The sequence below is a fragment of the Diorhabda carinulata genome, chromosome 10, assembly GCF_026250575.1.
Source record: "Diorhabda carinulata isolate Delta chromosome 10, icDioCari1.1, whole genome shotgun sequence".
Taxonomy (NCBI): domain Eukaryota; kingdom Metazoa; phylum Arthropoda; class Insecta; order Coleoptera; family Chrysomelidae; genus Diorhabda; species Diorhabda carinulata.
This window is the reverse complement of record NC_079469.1, coordinates 16507778-16529215: the sequence shown is the minus strand read 5'-3', so window position 1 is coordinate 16529215 and position 21438 is coordinate 16507778. Positions and strand designations below refer to the sequence as shown.

The window sequence follows — 21438 nt, the reverse complement described above, 5'->3', positions numbered from 1 at the left end:
TATTCAAAAAATAGAAGAGCTGTATATCCTCGTAAAACACATTTCAAATATCTGAAAAATCTGATATCTAATCTAAATAGATTAGTTTAATTTTTTTTTTAATTACATACCGTGTGATCCCTTACAGGTCGTAATCCTCCAATAAAATCACTGCTCTCAGTATGCATATGACAATTGACAGTAACTAACTCTTGTCCATTATTTTCGGCAATAAGTTTACACACTGTTGTTTTACCGCCCCCAGTCTCTCCTACTAATAAAACCGGTTCCTTAAAATCCAACGCTTTGGACACTAACACGGCCAATTGTCTCATATTAAAAGTCCAAACGATGTTATTATATTTGGATCTGTTGTCTTCGATTTTCTTTAAAATATGTCGTGTTACTGTAGATGTTCTATCGGACACTAAAAGTCGAACAAATAATGAAATTTAGTTGAAAGATAATTTTCCACTCTGAAAAAGCTTGCAAACAATGAGAAACTATGAATACTTATTTGGATTTATATGGGGAATATACAAGGACGCAATATAATTGAAAAGGTCGCAATTGAGTAGGTTTCAAACCACCTCAGGAAAATCTAAAAAGGAGCAGATAATGTTATTCTTCATATTTTTGTGTTATCTACTTTCCTAACCTAACCTAACCTAACTATCAATATACAATCAATGAATCCCGAATGTGAAAATCTTTTGGTTGTCAAGTCATTTTCTTTAAAAATTCATTCCTGTAATTAAGATTTGGTGAAAATTCGCAATATAATACTGTACATTTCGGAATAATAATATTATCAATTCGGTGATATTGGCTGCTTATATGAAAAACAAAGTACAGGTCAACTAAATCTATTTCACAAGACTAGTCGTGAATTAGTAATTCCTGTTTAGAATTGTTACATGCTCTAAAATCTAAAGATCATGGTTCAAATGTCAACTTTGAAGAAAAGTTGCTCCAAGACTTTAAACCCCCTTTGGATTATCTTCTCTTCCACATATGCGGATTCGGGCTTATAACTTTTTGAATTGAATGTTTTTCGCTTTTTTGTTGCAACTGTACGACTATGGCTCTTTTTAGAGTTTTCTTTGTTTTAGCAAAACGGTACACCGTCTGAACGTTATTGTAACCGACTGCTGGATTGACTGAAAAAGACTTAAGAACATGGATTATTTTCTTATTAGGCCTTCTCTGTTAGTCGATCTGAATCTGTGTAATTTGTACATTAATGGTTTCATATGTGTGTCACAGCACTACCAGCTAAGCTTCCTGAAATAATAAGCAGGATTAAAGCAATTGTTGCAATAATTATTTAGACACTGATCAAAGTTTGGGAAGAGCTCGAATAGCATCTTGACTCGTGCTGTGTGATGAGCGGTGTTCACATTGTATACTTGTAGGATTTTGTATCATGTCGTATAGGGTAATAGTGAAACATTTTTACATGGATTACGTACATGTAAAAAGATGTTCTGGATCGACTTCCCTTTTTAAATGTCTTTGTAAAACACTTATAATTTCAGACTTCTCTTCGACTCTTCTAACTTTGCCCGCAAGTACGAGGTAGCCTTCATCTGCCAAATGTTGGTCCCAATCATATAATTTTTCAGAATTTTGTGCTAATCTATATCTTTCGCCCCATCTAAACAGATCTCTCAATGTTATGAAACCCCGTTTACCGGCGAAGGCAGCAGACCCTCTTCGTCTGATCTAGAAGAAGAAAAAAGGTATTAATTATTAAAATAAATCATTGTAATAATAAATATAATTTAGGTTCAGATATTAACTATTAATACGAGGTGTGTCTAAAAAGTTTCCGATCTCAACCTGTAAATGTCAGCATTTATCAAAATAAGCTGGAAAATATGTCTCTCACAAAAATTTCAGCGATTTTGGACAATCGTATAAGTGAGTCGTATTAAGCTTTCAACTCACTTTTTTATAAACACTTCTATTAACTTTTATAAGAAATTCAAAAGTGTACACCATTAACAATATAACGTGCTCCTCTCTTAAATACAAACCAAATGGCACATATTGTTCAAATTTGAATAGGACTCAAATGACAAATTTTCCTTCTAGTAGAGAGGCGGGAAATTCAAAAAATTCCGACATGACATTGTTTTTATATTGCTCAAAGAAACTTACCTGCAGGTCTGTCATTACGTTTATCATTTTTTTTGCATAACTTGGCGCCATTTGACATCTTTGGTGGAGAATAAACTCTAGTTCCTTCGGAGGAATTTCGTTGAAATGTAATTCGACGAACCTAGCATAAAATGACCCATCAATAAAAGTCAGCATAAATGAATATATAGAACTATTACCTATTCCGGAAAGCTCTCGACAACATTTTTCTTCCTCCATAAGCTCCTGGTGGATTCTGAGTGGCAAATAACATGAAGTTGGGATCGGCTTTAACGGTTTCTTGAGTTTCCGGAATAAAAAGTTCTCTATTATCGTCGAGGACTCTGTTTAACGCTTCCAGAACATCTGTGGGCGCCAAATTGAGTTCGTCCAATATGATCCAGTGTCCATTTCTCATCGCTTCTACCAAAAGACCTTCTCTGAATACTAATTTACCTTCTAAATCGGCTATGTACGATCCTATGTACTCTTGTAAATCGGTGTGTTCGTGGTTATTTATACGAACACATTTATTTCCACTTGATTTAGCTAAATACGTTATGAGGGAAGTTTTTCCTACAGATGTATCGCCCTGTAAAATATAAACCGTTATTTTTTCAATATAAACCCACATATTGTCACATATCATCGAAAAAACAATAGGCTATAATAAGAAAAAGCGAAATACATATTTCATTTCTAGTAATTTCTTGTTAAAGGGTAAGTCAATAATCACCAATGTCTAGAGTTTGCAAACCCTAATGGTAAAAGCAAAAGGGAGTTAGATAAATAACCAGAAAATCGGTTAAAGAAGTTACCAACTCTGGACTAATAATATATGAAATTAAATATGGAGTAATGGGACAAAAAAATTAGACCCCACAGCAATATATGTCGCTTGTGGCAATCCTGGAACAAAAAAAACTTCTACCGCACAATGTAGCAATCCTGCTCTATCCTTATACATTTTTTATAGCTTCGTACAATCATTAATGCTCCCTCAATTGTGAGGATTGTAATGTGTTTCGTTAGCATAAAATGTTCAAGGAGGATGTAGACGCATAAGAGGAACAGGCGTTTTTATCGGTGATAAAAAACGATGCACCATTTTTATAGCTGTCAAAATGACAAAACACTCATATTTAAATGACACGTTTCATATAGGAAATAATTTATCGCTTAAAAAAAATGCACCTGTAATAAGACTGGCAGTTTTCCTATGGAAACGACTCGAACCAAATCTTTTAAATTCTTTCTAACTGATGCCGTTAATATATAGTCATCTGGCGTCGAAGGTTCTAAATGTCCTTTTTTCACCCAATATCCTTCGAACTGTAAGTATTTTTCTTGACTACTGCTTGGATCAGTAATCGGTTGATTTAAAACAGCTTTTACCGATTTAGCGTCGCCAATTAAATAGCTAAAATAAAATATGTCCTAAATATCATTTATATACAAAATTTATAAACATTGTAATTATGAATGAAAAATATGGAATCATTTGTAATATGTCATTCGGCTTGTTAAGAATTTGAAATGTCACTCACCTCGATATTAATTTTTCTACCATAACATAGGAATTGTTGTCAAGTTGCGTTAAAAAACTAAGACAAAAAGCCTCATAAAGACTCCTCTTGAACATGCCGCAAGGATTCTTAGATGCAATAACCAAAGCCCTGCACAAGGACCTCAGGGAATAATGTGGTTTATGCCCTACGCCATCTAATAGACTCGTGGCAGTTTCCTTTTTAACTTGCAGATAGAAATTTACGATATTTTCTAATAATTTTTGATTAATAGACATCGCTTCCAGGTAGTTATTGACTAATAGAAATAGATCATTTTTCTCGTTTAATTCATCTACGAAAAATTCTGTAAAGCGATTTCTTAATCCAGCTGGAAGATCCTTCTTTCCTACGTCGGTAGAGGGATTCATGCAAGCAAATAAAGTGAAATTAGGATGACGCTTTATGGGTTTTTTATCGCCTCTTTCTAATAAGCAGAGAGAGCCCTGGGACCCCTCTAAAAGACCAGACAGGCATTCCAAAGTTTCAGCATTCGCAAGATTAATTTCATCTAATAAAACCCAGTACCCGTTCTCAACAGCGTTCACAAGACTTCCTTCTATAAAGGCAAAAGCTAAGGCATTTGTGTGTTTCAATTGGATCCCTAATTTATTGAGCTTTTCACCTACAGCATGCCATTTATTTAAAAGCGATTTATCTTTTTGGTTCTTAACTATTTTTTCATCAGTTTTGTCATCAGTCATCAGATCGAAATCATGAATTGCTTTTGTCAAACGTCTTTCTGCAGCTTGATAACTTATGATCATCAATTTTATTAAATCTGACCATCTTTGATTATTAAAACAAAGTGTCAAATTACTCAGATACTTCTTGTTCGGTTCCACTTTGAAATATGAGCAAAATAATTGTTCGAATTCTCTTTTAATTGGCGATACAATGAATTTAAGATCGACAGGTTTGAATCCACCTAACAAATCAGCAGAATCAGATTGTTGGTTCATATTAATTACGACGAGTTTTTGTCCAACTGTATGGGCGAGATATTGAACGCAAGATGTTTTTCCGGTACCAGTCTCTCCTACTAACAATACGGGTTCCTTCAGATTAACACAACACATTATCCTTTCAAGTAGTACTGAAGATTGTCTAGTAAAGGAATATTTCATTAATTTCATTAATTCTTTGTTATTTCTAGGTAAAGCCACACGTCCAGCTATAAAATGATCTGGTGTTAATTGCATTGTCGGTTTGTATTCTTTAAAAAAATAATCGGCCTTGTGATTCACAATCCCTAAGTGAGTACTAATTTGTTTAGCTAAATTAAGAGCATCTTCTTGATTTGGATAGGAGCAGCAGAATACATCAATGGCGTCTTGGAGGACTTTTAGAGCACTAGCTTGACTTGTAACATCAAAATCTTGTATTGCTCTGGAGCACCATTTAAAAAAATCTCTTGTTGAAATCAAGCGACCGCTCTTCGGTAAAGTTATTTTAGATGGATCTAGCATATCTTCGGTGAAAAGAAGAAAAACTTTCACTAATCTGTCAGATATAGTACAAAAATCTGGATATTTCGTATCGATTATTTGTTTCAATTCCACCATACTGAGTGGATCTACATTTATCTGTAGGAGATGTTTTTCTAATAGAGTCATTGTATTTGTATGCTTTTTATGGTGACCAGTTATAGTTGACACAAATCTAAAAAAAAAAAAAAAATGCGAAATTATAAAAATTTTTTGAAACCTACTATTTACCTGTGTGTTACGAAAAGTTGAAATCCCGGAGATATTTGTAACGAATCCCTGTATCCTGGTACTGTCAGTGAATTGTTTTCTAAAAGACTAGTTAACATAGATGCTATATCCATACTAGCCGAATCAATGTCTTCTAAAAGGAGCCAATTTCCTTCTAGAACAGCCTGAAAATTTTTAAAGACTTTTGAGTAAATTTTGATTTGAAAAGTTGTGCTCTTTCGGGAGGTTAATATTGTTTGAAATGTAATAATAGATTTAGGGGTTGTAAAGTATCTAAAAGTATCCAAAAATAAAATAAAAAAATCCAACATTTTCTCACTTTTATGCGGCCATTAATGTTTTGGCTCAAAAAGCAAAACTCCTTCAACATTTATCTTGCCCAAAAACAGAAACTTTTTATATAAAAAAACAGGAAAGAGGATAACAAATTTTACGAAAAAAAATCGAAATGATCCCAAAAAAATAACACATGCAAAATGTATTAACTATTATTCAAGAATTGAAACACCTACTGACCATTTCTGTTTTTTTCTTTATCAAAGAAAGTAAGGGTAAGATTGGAAAGATGATCGACTCCCATAACGAATTCTAAAGATCTACCTCCCTCCCCAATCGGGGAGTGAGCCGTGAAGACTACAAATATACATTTCAAGTTCCGCCTTGAAAATCAAATTGATCTGTTTATTTTATGAAGTCTCATATTATTTGATAATAATGGCATGAAGGTTTCAAATTAAAATCACATATATGTATATGCAAAACTATAATACCAGTGATCAAATAAGGAAAATGTTATCATCTATCAATTGCGGAAAACATTTATTCGAGGAACAATCATAATATTTCATAAATACGCAAACCAAATTGAGAAATGAAAAATTCGATAAACATCTAAATTGTCGGCAAGGGTTTCGAACCGGTTTTTATAATCTGCAATTGATATTGGAAGAACTATACAAACGTGGATAAGTAACCCATTATTAAGAAACGTGCAGATTTGTACTTAATATGACAAGCGAAGGTAATTTCAGTAAAAATAAATACGAAGATGAATTTGTTGCCTCAAAGTTTTATTTGTAACTTAAAAATTAGAGTGCATGAATGGTTCCTATTGCCGATTTAAGCATCCAGTCTCGGCTATCCATGAGTTCCAGGAGGAACTTCCATCTAAGGAGGGGGTAATGTCACGGACAAGCTCGCGAAATGGGTTCTTAGGTCGGCCCTGTCTAGCTATGATGATGGAATCTTAAAATTCGGCGAATTCGCGCTCCGCCTTTAATATGTATTTTTTATAAATGGCGGATACGCTTTTGATGAACTTTTCATTATAGAAGGCGGTTTATTACAGTATTTCTTTAAAACAATTTATAGGAAAGTTCTTTTATTTATTTCTTGTGGTTTCTTTTTATTCAAGAAATTTGTAGAATTCTATTTGTGGTATATAAATAAGTTTATGTAGCGCTGTTAGTTAATTTTAAATAAAGAGTCGTAGGAAAAAGAACGAATTAGTAAAACTGAGCGCAGAAATTATTTAAGTGATATTTAAAAGTAAATTATTATAAGTTAAGTGTATTGTATAGTGTGTAGATAAATTAAGAACGTAAGAAACAATGTTTATTAATTCACTCAACGAATAGAAACAGGGTAAATAAAAACGAAAAACGTTACAGTATGTAAAAAATAGATTTTATTAGATGGATATTCACTGCTTACCTGAGTTAGAACTCCTGGCTGCCACACAAACTCCCCTGGGACATCAGTACACCTGTAAGTACCTAGCAACATTTTGCTATCTGTCTGATCCCCTAGCTGAACTTTTACAAAATTTTCACCAAGATTCCTGCCAGTCTTCTCCGCAAAATATTCCACAAGAGTTGTTTTACCTGGGTTCATTACAAACGTTTAGCTTATTTTTAGTAATATTGGAGTCAAGTCACGTCAAGTGAACCCCCTATTTTTCATATGATCATAAAAGCGCTCAGCTGAACGGTGTTCTTAGAGCGCCCGGCGCGTTGTGATAAATAATTTCATCAAATTCCATTTTTGTACCGAGAAAATTTTCAATTATTTATTTAAAAGTTAATTAACAATAATGGGAATGGAAATAAACAAATAATTGTAAGTCATTGATATTTTTAAAATATATGTATTTAACAATAAATCCTGCAAGTTTCATCAATTCATCGTTAACTGTTGATTTTGCATTCCTATTCAACCAACAGAAAATTTTACGTTAAAAATAATGAAAGCATGGCATGACCATACCCCATAAATGCTGGAGTACCGCAAGGGTCAGTTTTATCACCTTTGTTGTATTCCCTTATGACCTACCCAGTTTCCAACAAATCTAGCCATGTACGCTGACGATACTTGTTTTGTAGCATCGGCAAAACATCCCGATCAAGCACTCAAAATCATCTAAAAACATTTAAACAACAAAATTATACCATATTTTCAAAACAATAAACTAGCTGTAAATGCCACAAAAACCGAGTACCATCCTTCCAAGCAGTACCCTAAATACCTAGGGTAAATTGTGCAAGGAAAAATAAATGCAAAATTTCTAATCATGATAACTGTAGATTTTTAATCAATTTTTTCAATTAAAATTACTCAAAAATTTCTTTGTAAAAAATGTTGAAATAAAAACTTTCCAAAATCGTTCCGGAGATTAACTATTATTAATAAAATTAATAGATCATATTTTTATGATCAAGCGAAAAATGGGTGGTTCGTTTGACGTGATATGACTAATTAGTCTCTTACCTGACCCCACTGGTCCCTGAAGGCATATAGCTTTGTTTAAAGTAAGCCCTAAAGCAACTTTTCTCAAATTATTAAGAGTAGATGGAACCTCAATAAGATTTGTGGATAAATTGGATACTTTTGATACTACTGGTACATATATACCAGATATATTAATGAGATCATCAGTAAATTCATCGGGTAAGTTCCATATTAGTTTTGTATGAATAGGTTGTGTACTGCAGTCAATTAATGTCCCTTTCAAGTTAAAGATGGTCGTAAATTTTATATCGGCAGTAGATAGATTGTGTTTCAAAATAAGTTGTTTCTTCTGGATTTCATTCATTCCAAAAAGTATGGAAACGATGTGACATGAAACCCTGAGAAAATACAGAAAATTAACTTTTAGATTGTGAAAAGTCAACAAAGTCGAACTAATTTTGCTGGAGGATTTGCTGCTATGAGCTACCAAAAATTTTGTTGATCCACCAAAGTGGGACTATCAGATCAATTTTAAACACTAGATTACCCACTATCGCAGGAAGAAAGGGTGATACAATAGATCCTTTCGAGTCGCAATGTATATAACACCCCAATATCTACATATATAGATGATCAGTTATGTATGCTGTTGTGCGTAACCTATTTTTCAATTCAAATAGCATTTTCTTGTTAAATTCAGCAATAAATAAAATACACCATGAGTTTTTATATAAATTTCAAGCTTCTATAAATTACTATAAATAGTAATAGCCTTATTTGCACAACTTACCATTTGAGTCTATCATCTTCACTGTCTAAGAATTTTTGAACAAAAATTGACCAGTTCCACTTATATCTGTAGAAATTTGGATCACTTTTCAACAAGTGGTAACATGATTCAATGAAATAAAGAACATCATAAACTATTTCTACTAGTTTACATTTCTTGGAGATATTTTCACTTGTATCTAAACTTTCCAATACTGCTGGATATTTAGTAAAATATTTCATAGCATACCTACAAAAATTAAAAATATTCCCCATGATAGGACCATATTAAATTTATAGATGTAAGCACCTACCCTTTTAAATCTTTTCTTCTGCTGATGATTCTTCCTAATAAAATAGTACATAGAATATGATGTTGTTTATCAGTACAATCTTTCATATTTGAAAATAAAGCAATTTGTAGCAGTCGAGGAAGATATTTTGAAAATTTTTCAAATATATCATCAAAATACAGCGGATCAAGAAGCATCCGAGTGGAAAGATAATACAACAATTGCTTATTCTTCTCATCTTCATCGATGTCTGATTTCAATTTTGCTAATATTTCCTAAAATTGCTTAAATTAAAACTATTATAGGTTAACTTGAATGGAAATATTTTACCTTAGATGCCCTGGAAAAATGATCATTGATAGCCATGAAATCAATTAAAACATCACGTAATTCTTCATCAATATTCATTTTTTTCACAAAAAAATGATGAGATCTATTTAATTAATAATCTTGGTACAAAATTTAAACACGTGTTTATATCCTAACACAAACTATCCTTTAATAAACACAATAAAGCACATGGATCAAAATGCAAATTGCCAACCTATACAATTGTAACAGAAATGTTCCGACTTAAAAGAAAAGGATTCCACTAGTAACTTTTACTTTTTATATATTGCTCTAACTGAATAATTGTTATTGGAAGCAAGTAGTATTTGTCATGTTTACAACGTGGTCTCCGGGTTTTTATAAAATTTATTGAGTTATCGAAAATGGCCTTAGAAAAAGCTGTAGCTCATAGGCCAGGTGCCTTTAAGCAATCTAATAAAGAACATAAACATGGTAGACATCGATCAAAAGGATCTATAAGCATATCTTCAAAAGGTAAATTGAGGTTATCATAACCATGTGCAATGCAATAAATATAATAAAAAAATTCTTTTAGGAAAAGTATCTGTTAAAAAACTTTCCAAACGTAATAAACGAGAATTAAATAGGGATCAGCGACGAAATCAGGCTATGCAAATCAGGCAAAGTAAAAGAGATGAAGTTCTTGCTAAAAAGAGGTCTTTAGGGGTGATGGATTTTGCTCCATTTCTAGTTTGTGTGGTACCCTTGAATAAAGATATAGATCCTAATACAGCGTTAACATTACTTTGTCAATGTGATCAAGAAGCAATAGTATCTAAATCCTCTGCAAATGTGACGCATATAAGGTAACATCATCAAACACATTACATCTTGAAAGTATTTGACCTCCCACAACTTTTGGCTTGACAATACTATTTTAAGATAACCCAAGCATCTAATGTTGGGTTGTTTAGGTTTCATCTTATTTTTGTTTCCAAAGAGATTGTAGATAAACATTTATGGGTCATTCCATATGAAATCAAATGAAACCAAATAAAAAAAATTACATGACACCCTAGAATTTAACAAAATTTGGTATAAAGGTCGTCGTCATGGCGAGAAAAACCATTTGTTTTTCAAATATCTCAAACAGTTTAAACATTGTGGCTATGTAAAGTTTCCCAAAATTCACAATAACAGTGTGTCATTGGTATCTACAATATGTCCAGTTTTTTTTGGATATGAAAATGATGACCATCAGGATGCAGAAAAGTCACTTTTAGTTCCCCATACCTAAAATTATTAGTTCTTGAGATATTTTGATTTTTCTGTGCAAAACAATGATTATGTACCTATATTTAATCATTTAAAAATTGAAGCCACATTTAATAAAAATGGTTGTGTTAACATGCGAAACATTCACAATTATTCATCAACTAATTCATATCACATAGTGGCACACAGTCAAACTAGATGGTTAAATATGTGGCGAAGTATTGTTGGTGGTTTCATCTCCAAATAGAACATAGTCAAAAAAGTCTCTCTGTTGATTAACTTTTTGTAAAGCCCACCTACAAAATGCTAGTCTTTTTTCACTTTATAGTGAATTGCAACAGAATTAACTTCTGTTAATTTCTGTTGCAAGTAAATATGATAAGGGTGCATTTTATTGTCTAAGAATCTTTGCACACCATAGTAGCTCAGTTCTTGTTCTCTGGAAATACTCCTTACACTTGTGGATGGGTTTTCAGTAACTGCCAGCAAAGCATCAATTTCATTTTTTTCTGTCACAAAAGTTTTTAATCATTCATGCGTTTCATTATTGATTGAACTCCTGCAATTGAACTTCTCTCAAAGTTTGCTTTTGCAAGTCGCCGCCTTTCAGGAAAACGTTCATGGTGTACTCTGGCTGAAAGTATGGAGTTTTTATTGCTAATAATTTTAAAATGTGAAGACTAATGGTGGCTATAATCTCTCAAATTTTCAATTCAATATCTGAAAGGACAAATAATGCACTGAACATTATCACAATAATCAATCACCTTGTATGTATCACCTCCTAGTAGGCCATCCTTGTTTTGATTTTCTGAATTATGAGGATATAAAGATTTTTAAAGCATTATTGGTTTAATGACACAATGTAGCGTTTGAGTCGTTTTATTATTAACATGAGAAAAATATAAGTAACAATGTTAATTATCATTGACTACTGTTGTAAGTGTAATATATTCCTATTTTTTTTCTTAGCGGACAAGTACTTTTGAGTGATATGTAGTATTCATTTATCAATTATACAACGTTTCAGTGTGCCAAGATTTAAACAGAGATTCTCCTTCGTAGTTCCAGAGAGAGACCATGATTTTGCAATTTTGGATACATTAAAAGTAGCCGATACTGTTCTATTTTTAATATCTGCTGCTACTGGAATTGAAAACAATGAAGCAATAATTGATAAGTGGGGAAATTCAATATTATCTACTTCATTTGCACAGGTTAATATATTTTTTAGGTAATATGTGGACAGTACTATTTACCTTTGGAATGATTTTACATGAACTAGTGAAATTTGGAAACTGATTATAAAGGGTTCTAAAGCTCTATAACAGAGACTAACTCAAAATACCTCTCCAATGACATCAACTTTGTTTATGTTTATTCTTGATGATTGGAATTTTTGTTTCAATATTTAATATCAATTAGAGATTAAGGAATCTATTGTAAGCTCTTTATTTGTAAGGTGTGGGTTCAATAATTATAGAATATGAAATTTATTTGAATGAAAAAATAAATCACAAGTTTTTGATTCTTGTTAGACTTAGGCACTGGTTTAAACAACATTAATTTTTCCTGTATATTTCATTTTTTTTAATAGCTCCGTCAATTCATACTCATATTCTGCAGTGCAATTAACAAAGTGTAATACTTCCTTCTATAGAAGTAGCAATTTTCATAAAAACATTATTTTCCAGTGTCCGACTGTTTAATTCGTCTTTTTGATTGTTTCATTCCTTCAACCAACACTAGGGTAAATAATAATGGGTTTAGTAAACATCCTTGCTTTACTTCTTTTGTTGTTTCGAATCTGTTTTATGTTTATATAAAGCCTTTACTCCGTTTATTAGTCTTTCTTCTAGATCTGTTTTCTAGGATTTCCCATATGTCATATCTATTGACTCCTTCGAATGCTTTTTCAAGATTTATAAGTTTTTAGAGTTTAATGTGGTTCCTCTATAATTGTTACAATTTAATGTGGTTCCTTTATAATTGTTACAGTTTTATGTGGTTCCCCTATAATTGTCACAGCTTCTTGAGTCTCTTCTCTTGTATATTGATCTAATTATACCCACTTGCCAATCTTTTTAATATTTTAATTTTAATATTACTTTATATTATTATTCAATTGAGTTCACCTAAGCTTGGTTTTTTTTCATGGTCAGATGCTAAAACTACCATAAACAAGATTAGTATCCCTTAATAATTTGTTCAATATCTTTGAAAAGAGGTGTCTCTTGCCATTTGAAATTATTGATTTTAAACAAATAGGTATTGGTAAATTTGCAACCCCTAATATTTAGTGTCCAGATTTCATTACATTATATATAATTGTTCCACAGATTAGAAGGAAAGTCGGAATTTTTTGGCAGTAGCATTGTGTATATAGAAATGCAACTGTTTTTTTTATTTTCAAATAATTTGTAGGGATCACCTACACCTTTAGTGGTGATTACAGATTTAGAAAGTGTTGTACCAAAGAAACGAAATGAGCACAAACAACAAATACAAAAAATTGTAAATAAATGGCTACCCGAAGAAAAGGTGATGGTGATGGATAAAAATGTAGATGGAGTCAATGTATTGAGAAAAATTGGCAATCAAAAAAGAAAATCCATATTATATAGAGATCGTAGACCTCACATGTTTGGAGAAGAAGTGGAGTTTGTCGCAGATACAGAAGGTATAATCAACAAGATAAATTATTGAATTTCAAAGCAAAACCTTTTTTCAATTAAACACATAAATTTTCAATTTATTCAAGTATGTTATTTAAAAATTGGTGAGTTAAAATTTTGTTTGCTTTTTTATCCCTTGAATGATGAGTTATGCTTTGATGTTAAAGAAAAAAAAAATATGAAAAGAAAGGTTTTTTGTTTTACAATGGAGTTGAAGCTTATGAAAAAAAAAATCAAATGTACCAAGTGTAGGGTAATGTTTCAAGGACTCAGAACGGTCGGAATAAACTGTAAAACACATTTGAATACGGTCACTTGGGCCGTGGAGAAGGTCTGAAATAAAATAGATCGTGCGGTCCATGGGACCGCTCTGGGCTGTGGGGAAAGTTCAGTTGCGAGCCTATGGACCTCAACGAGTTAAGACTAACACGTAGATTAATTTTTGATTAAATAAAATAATTTTCACTTTTATCAAAATTAATAATGAACTGAAAAAAAATTATCCTCATAATAAAATTTAATTCTTTTTAATACTGTTCATCAAAAATTTTAATTAAATTAATCCATTATATTTTTATTGATAGGTACTTTGGGTACTTTGAAAATTTCTGGTTATTTAAGGGGTACCGCTTTATCTGTCAATCAGTTGATTCATATACCAGGCTTAGGAGATTTTCAAATGACCCAAATTGATGCCCCAAATGATCCACATAAGTTTGACAAAAAGTAAGTATATAATAAACATAATAACAAATATAGTTCTTCCAATATCAATTGCAAAAGATAGTTATGCGACGAACAATCAATATTTCATAAATACGCAGGGCACTCATACCAAATTAAGTGATGAAAAATAATGTTTACTCCACGTATAATAATCGGTAAACATCTAACAAACCGTTAGTCCACGTGGACTCTTATCATCTCCACTGTTTATTGGCCAAAGCTATCGGAAAGCGCATATACACAATTTCTTCGAAATATTTCTGCTAAACAGATTTCATTCATGCATTACTTTAATTAAATAGAGATATGGCTTTCTTTATACCATGGGCGAATGAAGACAATGAAATTACACAGTGTAGTGAAAATAAAGACAGATATGAATTTAATAATAAAGATTTAGTTACACAAACACAGCAAGTTATCTTAAATATATTCGAATGTTTAAAAAAGGAAAATACATATTCAGCAATCTGATAATGCAACCATAATAAGAATTGCTGAATTATCTACAGTGAATGAATTATCTTTTTATTGAAGTAGTTACGAAAGGGGTTGTTGTGGATTATTCACAGAACCGAAAAACATCTGAAGAAAAACTGGAATCAGTTGACAAAGCTACTCAAGATTTTATACGTTGGACAATTTGTAGTTTTTATAAGGAGAACTTCGCGACATTAGAAGTAATACAGCAAAAGGTAGCAGATCAAGGTGAAGAAATATTGGTTCAATTAATCAATATTTCTATCAATGTCACTTTGAATATTGAATCCTATGAATCTAAAATTTTTACAAGAATTCATACGACTCAAAACCACCACAAATCTCAATTAATTATTTCCCAGACGATGAATACATAAGTATTCGAAAGCTCGGAAAATATATTAAAGTTAGTCCATTTTGGTATTTCATTGCCACGTTCCCAATAAGAAAACATAATTGAAAAAATGCATTCTCATTATGTGCAAATAATTATATACATTCACAAATTTTCATGCGAGAAAAAAAATAAAAAACAGAAAAATCGCTTTTTGGTTATTTTCATCCAAAATTTGACATTTTAGATTTTTTTATTAACTACAATTTTTGCATGTCATCTCTAGGATGTCTCCTTTTGCCATAAATAACGAAAATCAGCCCCTTAAATAACATCCCATTTTACAACTTCCCTTCATTTCAGGTTCGGAAGTTTTTTCTTCATTGCTTATGACCTCAACCTATATTCCAGCCGGCGCCGTTGTCTGCTACTAATTTTATTTTTTATTTTTTTTAGCAATAAAAATCCATAACGGTTCCAGACTAATAATCATTCATTGTTTCTACCCCTGACCACTACCTAGAGTTACTTATATTGCAAATTCGTTTAGTTCAGTTCCTAGGTTTCCATTTTTTTGTTTTTTTAGTCTAATAAGTTCCTAATTTCAGAAATAAATATGTTAACACAATGGATTCAGATGATGTATCACTAATTCGTGTACTTGAAAGATGCGATCCATCAAAACAAGAATCGCTAGAATCTGAAAATATACCTGATCCTATGGATGCAGAACAAACATGGCCAACACAAGAAGAAATGGAAACGGCAGAAAAAGAACAAAAAGTCAGTAATTCATTTACCATTTACAGATCTAAAAATACTTTTAAAGTAATCCGTTATGTCGGAGGTTAACAATTATTCAACGTCAATATAAAAAGCTGACCACTTTGAATTTCTATGCATTTTCTTAGACTACGATGGATATTTCTCTGTATATTAGAAAGCATTTCCGATTTCGTATAAAGTCACAATAAAAACTTATTTTATCCCAATAAAAATGAATCCATACTATTCAGCTCTGGAGCACGAACTGGTCATGGAAGTGGATCCCTGTATCCAATTCTTTTATTGCAGAAAATTTTACTCAGATAATTCTGTACATCAATAAGGAAGTGAGAATGTGCTTCATCAAGCATCAAGGAAGATTGTTCACTAGTAGTGGAAAATCATTTTGTAGCATTAGCAAATATCAATTTTATCCATCAATGCAATCTCCTTCAAGAGCAATACAATCATTCCAACGCTTCTCTAACTTCTCGATGACTTTCTTTAGGAAGGATTTGTCTTTCGAATCAAAATAGGCTTCAGTTTCAGCAATTGCTTCTTCATTTGAGCTGAATTTCGTAACGTTGAGCATTTTTTTGAGATAGTGAATAGTCAGTGGTCACTGGGGGTCAGATCTGGACTATATAGTGGATGAGGAAATTATTCGAAGTGTAATTCGTTCAATTTAACCATGATTCCCATCGACTTTTGAATCGGTGCATTGTTTTGGCGAAAAAGTGGTTTTTTCTTCGACATATGAGGTCTTTTTTTTTTGATTTTTGCATTAAAACCATCCAACAACTCTATGTATTATTCACTATTGATTGCTTCTCCTTTTTGGAGTTAGTTGATGAACAATATTCCATGTGTATCCCAAAATACTGAAGCCATAACCTTCCCAGTTGACTGTCGTACCTTTGGACGTTTCTGTCGTGGTTCACCGGCTGCAGTTCACTTAGATGATGATCGATTTGATTCGGTAGTGAAGTGATGGATCCATGTTTCATCCATTGTCACATCGACGTAAAAAATCTGATTCATTTCGTGTAAACACGGCCAAACACTGCTCTGAATCATCAACAAGTTGTTGTTTTTGATCAACTGTGAGTAAACTAGGCATCCACTTTGAAAAAAGCTTTCTCATGGAAAAATGATCATGCATAATTGTAAACACACACATAACATATGGTTCTTTTCTTCTTTATTATCTATAAGTTTTATCATTATATTTATTTTTTCGTAGTTAAAAAAAGTAAAAAAAGTCCCAAAAGGTTGGTCGGACTATCAAGCAGCTTGGATTCCTGATGATGATACGGAATTTCAACAAGATCAATCCGATAACGATGATCAAGATTTGAATGATGAATTCATGGATGCTATGTCAGAAGTTATATCTGAGAATTCAGAAGGCGATAACGGTGATCAAGATTTTGCTTCTGTTACAGAATCTGAAGTAGCTGTTAATGATGAAAAATACGATAAAGATATAGACGTCTATGCTGAAATGGAGGAATTGGATAAAATTAAAGCTGCTAAAAGTGATAAGGAGTTCCCTGATGAGATTGATACACCTAAGGAAACGCCTTCCAGAGTTAGATTTCAAAAATACAGAGGATTAGAAAGCTTCAGGTAGAGTATTATAAAAACTTGCGTCCATACGGTATTTATATGAACTACACTCTTACTGTTTCAAATAATCACCGAGAATCGATGGAATGTAAAATATTGAAAGAAACAATTAAAAAATTTTAGTTTTCTCTCAATTGGAAACTAGTATTTTGAAAGTCTGATTTTTGGAGTTTCTTATACATTTTCCTGTTTTTTGTAGCCTGGTCATTTTTTAAAATACTTTATGAACGGATGCTAGTGTTTTATAATTCTATAAGTACAATAATTCCAAATTCCAGTCAAAAAAGAGAATGTCTATTTGAGATAACTAGAGTAAAATTCGGAAAAATGATAGAATAGTTCGATATATTGTTCTATTTTATGCGGTCTTCTATAATTTTTAGTATAATTTTGTTGGCTAATTTTAAGAAAAACTGCAGCAGTTAAAAATAAATCTTATCCTCACCTTTTACAATTCAAATGTACCACAAAAAAATGGTACAATAAATGTATACCAACCAGTTTTATATTTCTCAATCAAACTATTCAGAAACAAAAAGTAAACAATTAAGTGACAAACATAACCTAGAAATTTCCTGGTTAGTTGATTTTCATTGGTGAGTACAGCTGTCAGCTTAAGAGGCAATATCAATTCTGGTACTCTTTTGACAGAATGTGTAATAAAACTCAATTAATAACTGTAATTATCATTAATACATTTTAAGAAAATTAGTAGATGTATAACAATGTTTATTTTAGGACGTCACCGTGGGATCCAAAAGAAAATCTACCAAGTGATTATGCCAGAATCTTTCAATTCCAGAATTTTGATAGGACAAAAAAACGGGTAATGTCAGATCAAGAAGATAAAGATGGAGCACTTGTAAGTATTCTTCTTCAAATCTTAACATAGTCGATTTTTTAAAATTTACTATTCTACAAAAAATATGATCCCGTAGGGTGACAGCAGAGTTTTTATTTTAATTGAAAAACCTAGCATTGTGAAATTTGGGGGTTGCTCTTGCTGTGCTAATCAAAAAAATTAAATTGGTACAGGGTAAAAGTTAATTGTTATTAAACTTTTACACCCATCCAAGTTTCTGATTGGCACATGGTTTAAACAAGTTTAAAAGTTTCAAAGATTCCATATCAATGAAATCCGTTAGTAATCGCTGAAACAGAAGTTTATTTTAAAGTCGAAGAAAAATCGTAACATAGAAAGAGTTAGACCGATCACTATTACCCTTAAAAGAAACTATATAATAAAATTTGCTGAAAAACCTTTTTACGTTTTTTGATCTATGTACTATTGTCCTAATTACATGTGTAATCATTTGATATATGTATTATTATTTATTGTTTAGTTGTATTAAAAATGAGTCACAATTTCAATCTACTTTATTTTATATTTTTCTTAAAATTTTTAGCCAGGGTGGTACATAACAGTATATGTAAAGCATGTATCACATCTTCTATGGGAGAACTTCAAGCAAACTAACGCTCCTGTTACATTAATTGGTATGTTCCCCCATGAACATAAAATGTCCGTCCTAAACGTTGTACTTAGAAGAACTCAAAATTACAATCTACCGATCAAATCTAAAGAGCGATTAGTATTTCAGTGCGGATACAGAAGATTCATTACTAATCCCATTTTCAGCAGTCATACAAATGGTCAAAAGCACAAGGTCAGTTTCTATAAAAGTATTCAATAAACTGGTATGACATAACACCTTTTTTGATTGATTGTACACATCTAAGTATATTTATTCCTTTCTCATCTTAATCAATGTTTTAAAAATATCGTTCAAAGTTTCTTTTATTTAAATTATAGTTGCTATTTAAATTTTTGATCTAACAGAAACAATAGTATTTGAGATCGAAATTGGTTTAGTTATTTTTTTAAATATTCTTCATTAAGATTAATTCCCTTTTCCTCCTTGCACTAAACCAAAATTCGCTTTCATAGGTTTCCTTACGTTAAATATAATAGAGATAGTGTACTGTAATATAAAAACTTTTTTTATTTAAATTTTCTAGTATCTATATTTTTTTTATCGATATTTCAGTTTGAAAGGTTTTTCCAACCGGATTCTACTATGGTAGCAACATTTTATGCTCCCATTCAATTTCCGCCAGCGCCTGTGTTATGTTACAAAGAAATCAACAATAAGCTTGTGCTTGTAGCCAATGGCAGCTTACTTTCCTGTAACCCAAATAGAATGGTTATAAAAAGGATAGTTTTATCAGGTAAATAAGGATTTTTGTTACATTTTTCATTTCAAAAATACTTTCTTCTACAGGAGGCTTAATTCTTTCTAACTTAAGAGGGAGTATAATCTGGAAGTGTAGAAACCCTGGATAATTGTTTTTATTCGACTTATTCTTTTGTTGATTTAATTGTGCAAATAAATAACTGATATATTTATATATTATAGACTAATATTTTATATATTTTTAGGTTATCCATTTAAAATCCACAAGAAATCAGCTGTTATCAGATTTATGTTTTTCAATAGAGAAGACATAGTTTATTTCAAACCTATCAAATTGCGAACAAAAATGGGAAGAAGTGGGCATATCAAAGAACCACTAGGTAATTTCAATAACCGATATACACAACCTGTTAATTTGAAAACGATCCGACCTTTATACTCGCATCTCCAAAAGTCTTGCCCCTCTGGATTCGTCAGAAAAAAGTACGTTACGCTATTGTTGTAAAACTCAATCCCTGTGCTCTTGAGCCCATTGGAAACGGTCAACTATATGTCATCGTGAAAGTCTAGGTACCCTTAAAGGTCTTGTTGCCTTTGGATTCGATGAATGTAGTCTCTTTCTGATGGTACTTCTCGAAAACCACCGTTACCGTTATGAATATATTGGTCTTCCCTCGCAGATGCAACTCTGGGGCGACCCCCGACCGGTCTTCGCGCAACGATACCAGTTTTCTGGTGTGATGTGATGAACCTTCTTGATGTAAGGCCAACATTCTTTCTCGATCAAACTCAAATATCATATTACGGCATTCTCAACAAAATTTAAATGAACTCGCTGTCAAGTTGAATCGTTAAATATGATTTCTTTTACAAAAATTCATATATTTACGGACGAAAATAATTTTTTGTTACGATATTGTTTTTATATACATAGGTAAACTTAAAAGTTTACAATGGGGGCCAAGACAAAAATATTCAAATGTCACATTTATTTTTAAGGGAGGAAAAACTAACTTTCCATAAATAGTAAATACCCAATCCTCTTTTTTAATACTTTTGGAATTAACTAGTTACACAGCGAAGATATTTTATATATCAATTGTTTTGAAAGAAAATATTGAAAAATCTTTGAAAGCAGCTTATTTTATTAAATTCTCAAATATGCTATCAATCAACTCTCTCTTTAGAATGACAATTGTATTTCCCCGACTTATGCAAATACAATGCCATCAAACTTTGGTAATGTTATAATTTTTATTTCCTCTCTTTAGGTACACACGGACATATGAAATGCATATTTGATGGTCATCTGAATTCTCAAGATACTGTACTATTAAATCTTTACAAAAGGATATTTCCAAAATGGACATATCAAGATTTCATTGTAAGTTGTTTCAATGAAAACATGGAAAATTAATGAAATGTTTGAAATGTATATGCTTACATAACAAAATATATATAATGATCACGAATATTGATTATTTTTCTATTGTTTTTCCATTAAATTTTGTTTTATCCTGTTGTTCCCTTGTCATAATATCTAGCATCCCATAATACTCGAAATTATTAGTGCATTTTCACAAGAAGTATGCTATTTAAAAAATAAATACCCATCTCGCATAAATAATGGAAAATTTGATATTGAAATTTGGACTAGTAGAATGAATCGATATTTAAAGTTGTAAATAAATAAATAATGAAATAAATTTGAAAGCGACTTTTCTACTTAGGGTGCATTCCACTAAGCACTCATGACAATTACGATCACGATCTTTCCCGTTGCACTTAGTCCAGAACGTCATAATCGTAAGTGGAATGTCTTATGAGGCGTTTTGAGCGTTAGTTAAATATAACCGATGGCAAAACAAAAAATAAA

The 21438-nt window shown here is 31.6% G+C and overlaps 2 protein-coding genes across 2 annotated transcripts in view; one reads left to right on the top strand and one right to left on the bottom strand.

Annotated features, from left to right (window-relative positions):
* The window catches only part of LOC130898860 (midasin), a 103719-nt gene extending 93977 nt beyond the window's left edge, over positions 1-9742 (bottom strand). Inside the window, exons 1-12 of the mRNA XM_057808423.1 lie at positions 9523-9742; positions 9214-9467; positions 8922-9149; positions 8171-8529; positions 7118-7287; positions 5405-5568; positions 3669-5348; positions 3316-3541; positions 2322-2713; positions 2143-2263; positions 1452-1704; positions 111-406 (exon numbers count right to left, since the gene is read on the bottom strand). Coding sequence (XP_057664406.1) covers positions 111-406; positions 1452-1704; positions 2143-2263; positions 2322-2713; positions 3316-3541; positions 3669-5348; positions 5405-5568; positions 7118-7287; positions 8171-8529; positions 8922-9149; positions 9214-9467; positions 9523-9600 — 4221 coding nt within the window. The 5' untranslated portion in view covers positions 9601-9742. The remainder of the gene's footprint in view (positions 1-110; positions 407-1451; positions 1705-2142; positions 2264-2321; positions 2714-3315; positions 3542-3668; positions 5349-5404; positions 5569-7117; positions 7288-8170; positions 8530-8921; positions 9150-9213; positions 9468-9522) is intronic.
* Positions 9702-21036, top strand: LOC130898861 (pre-rRNA-processing protein TSR1 homolog). Its single transcript, XM_057808424.1, has 12 exons — positions 9702-10017; positions 10079-10349; positions 11789-11975; positions 13183-13438; positions 14018-14159; positions 15582-15756; positions 16982-17367; positions 18106-18229; positions 18774-19034; positions 19416-19596; positions 19808-19942; positions 20834-21036. Exons 1-12 carry the CDS (start codon positions 9906-9908, stop codon positions 20977-20979), a joined length of 2376 nt encoding a protein of 791 aa, XP_057664407.1. The 5' UTR covers positions 9702-9905; the 3' UTR covers positions 20980-21036.
* The last annotated feature ends 402 nt before the right edge of the window (positions 21037-21438 follow it).

Bases quoted from the DNA above. Each gene is read 5' to 3' on its own strand.
- LOC130898861 (XM_057808424.1), top strand. From the start codon at position 9,906: ATGGCCTTAGAAAAAGCTGTAGCTCATAGGCCAGGTGCCTTTAAGCAA. The intron at 10,018-10,078 runs GTAAATTGAGGT...AAATTCTTTTAG, and splicing joins TATAAGCATATCTTCAAAAG to GAAAAGTATCTGTTAAAAAA. The intron at 18,230-18,773 runs GTAAGTATTCTT...TAAAATTTTTAG, and splicing joins AAGATAAAGATGGAGCACTT to CCAGGGTGGTACATAACAGT.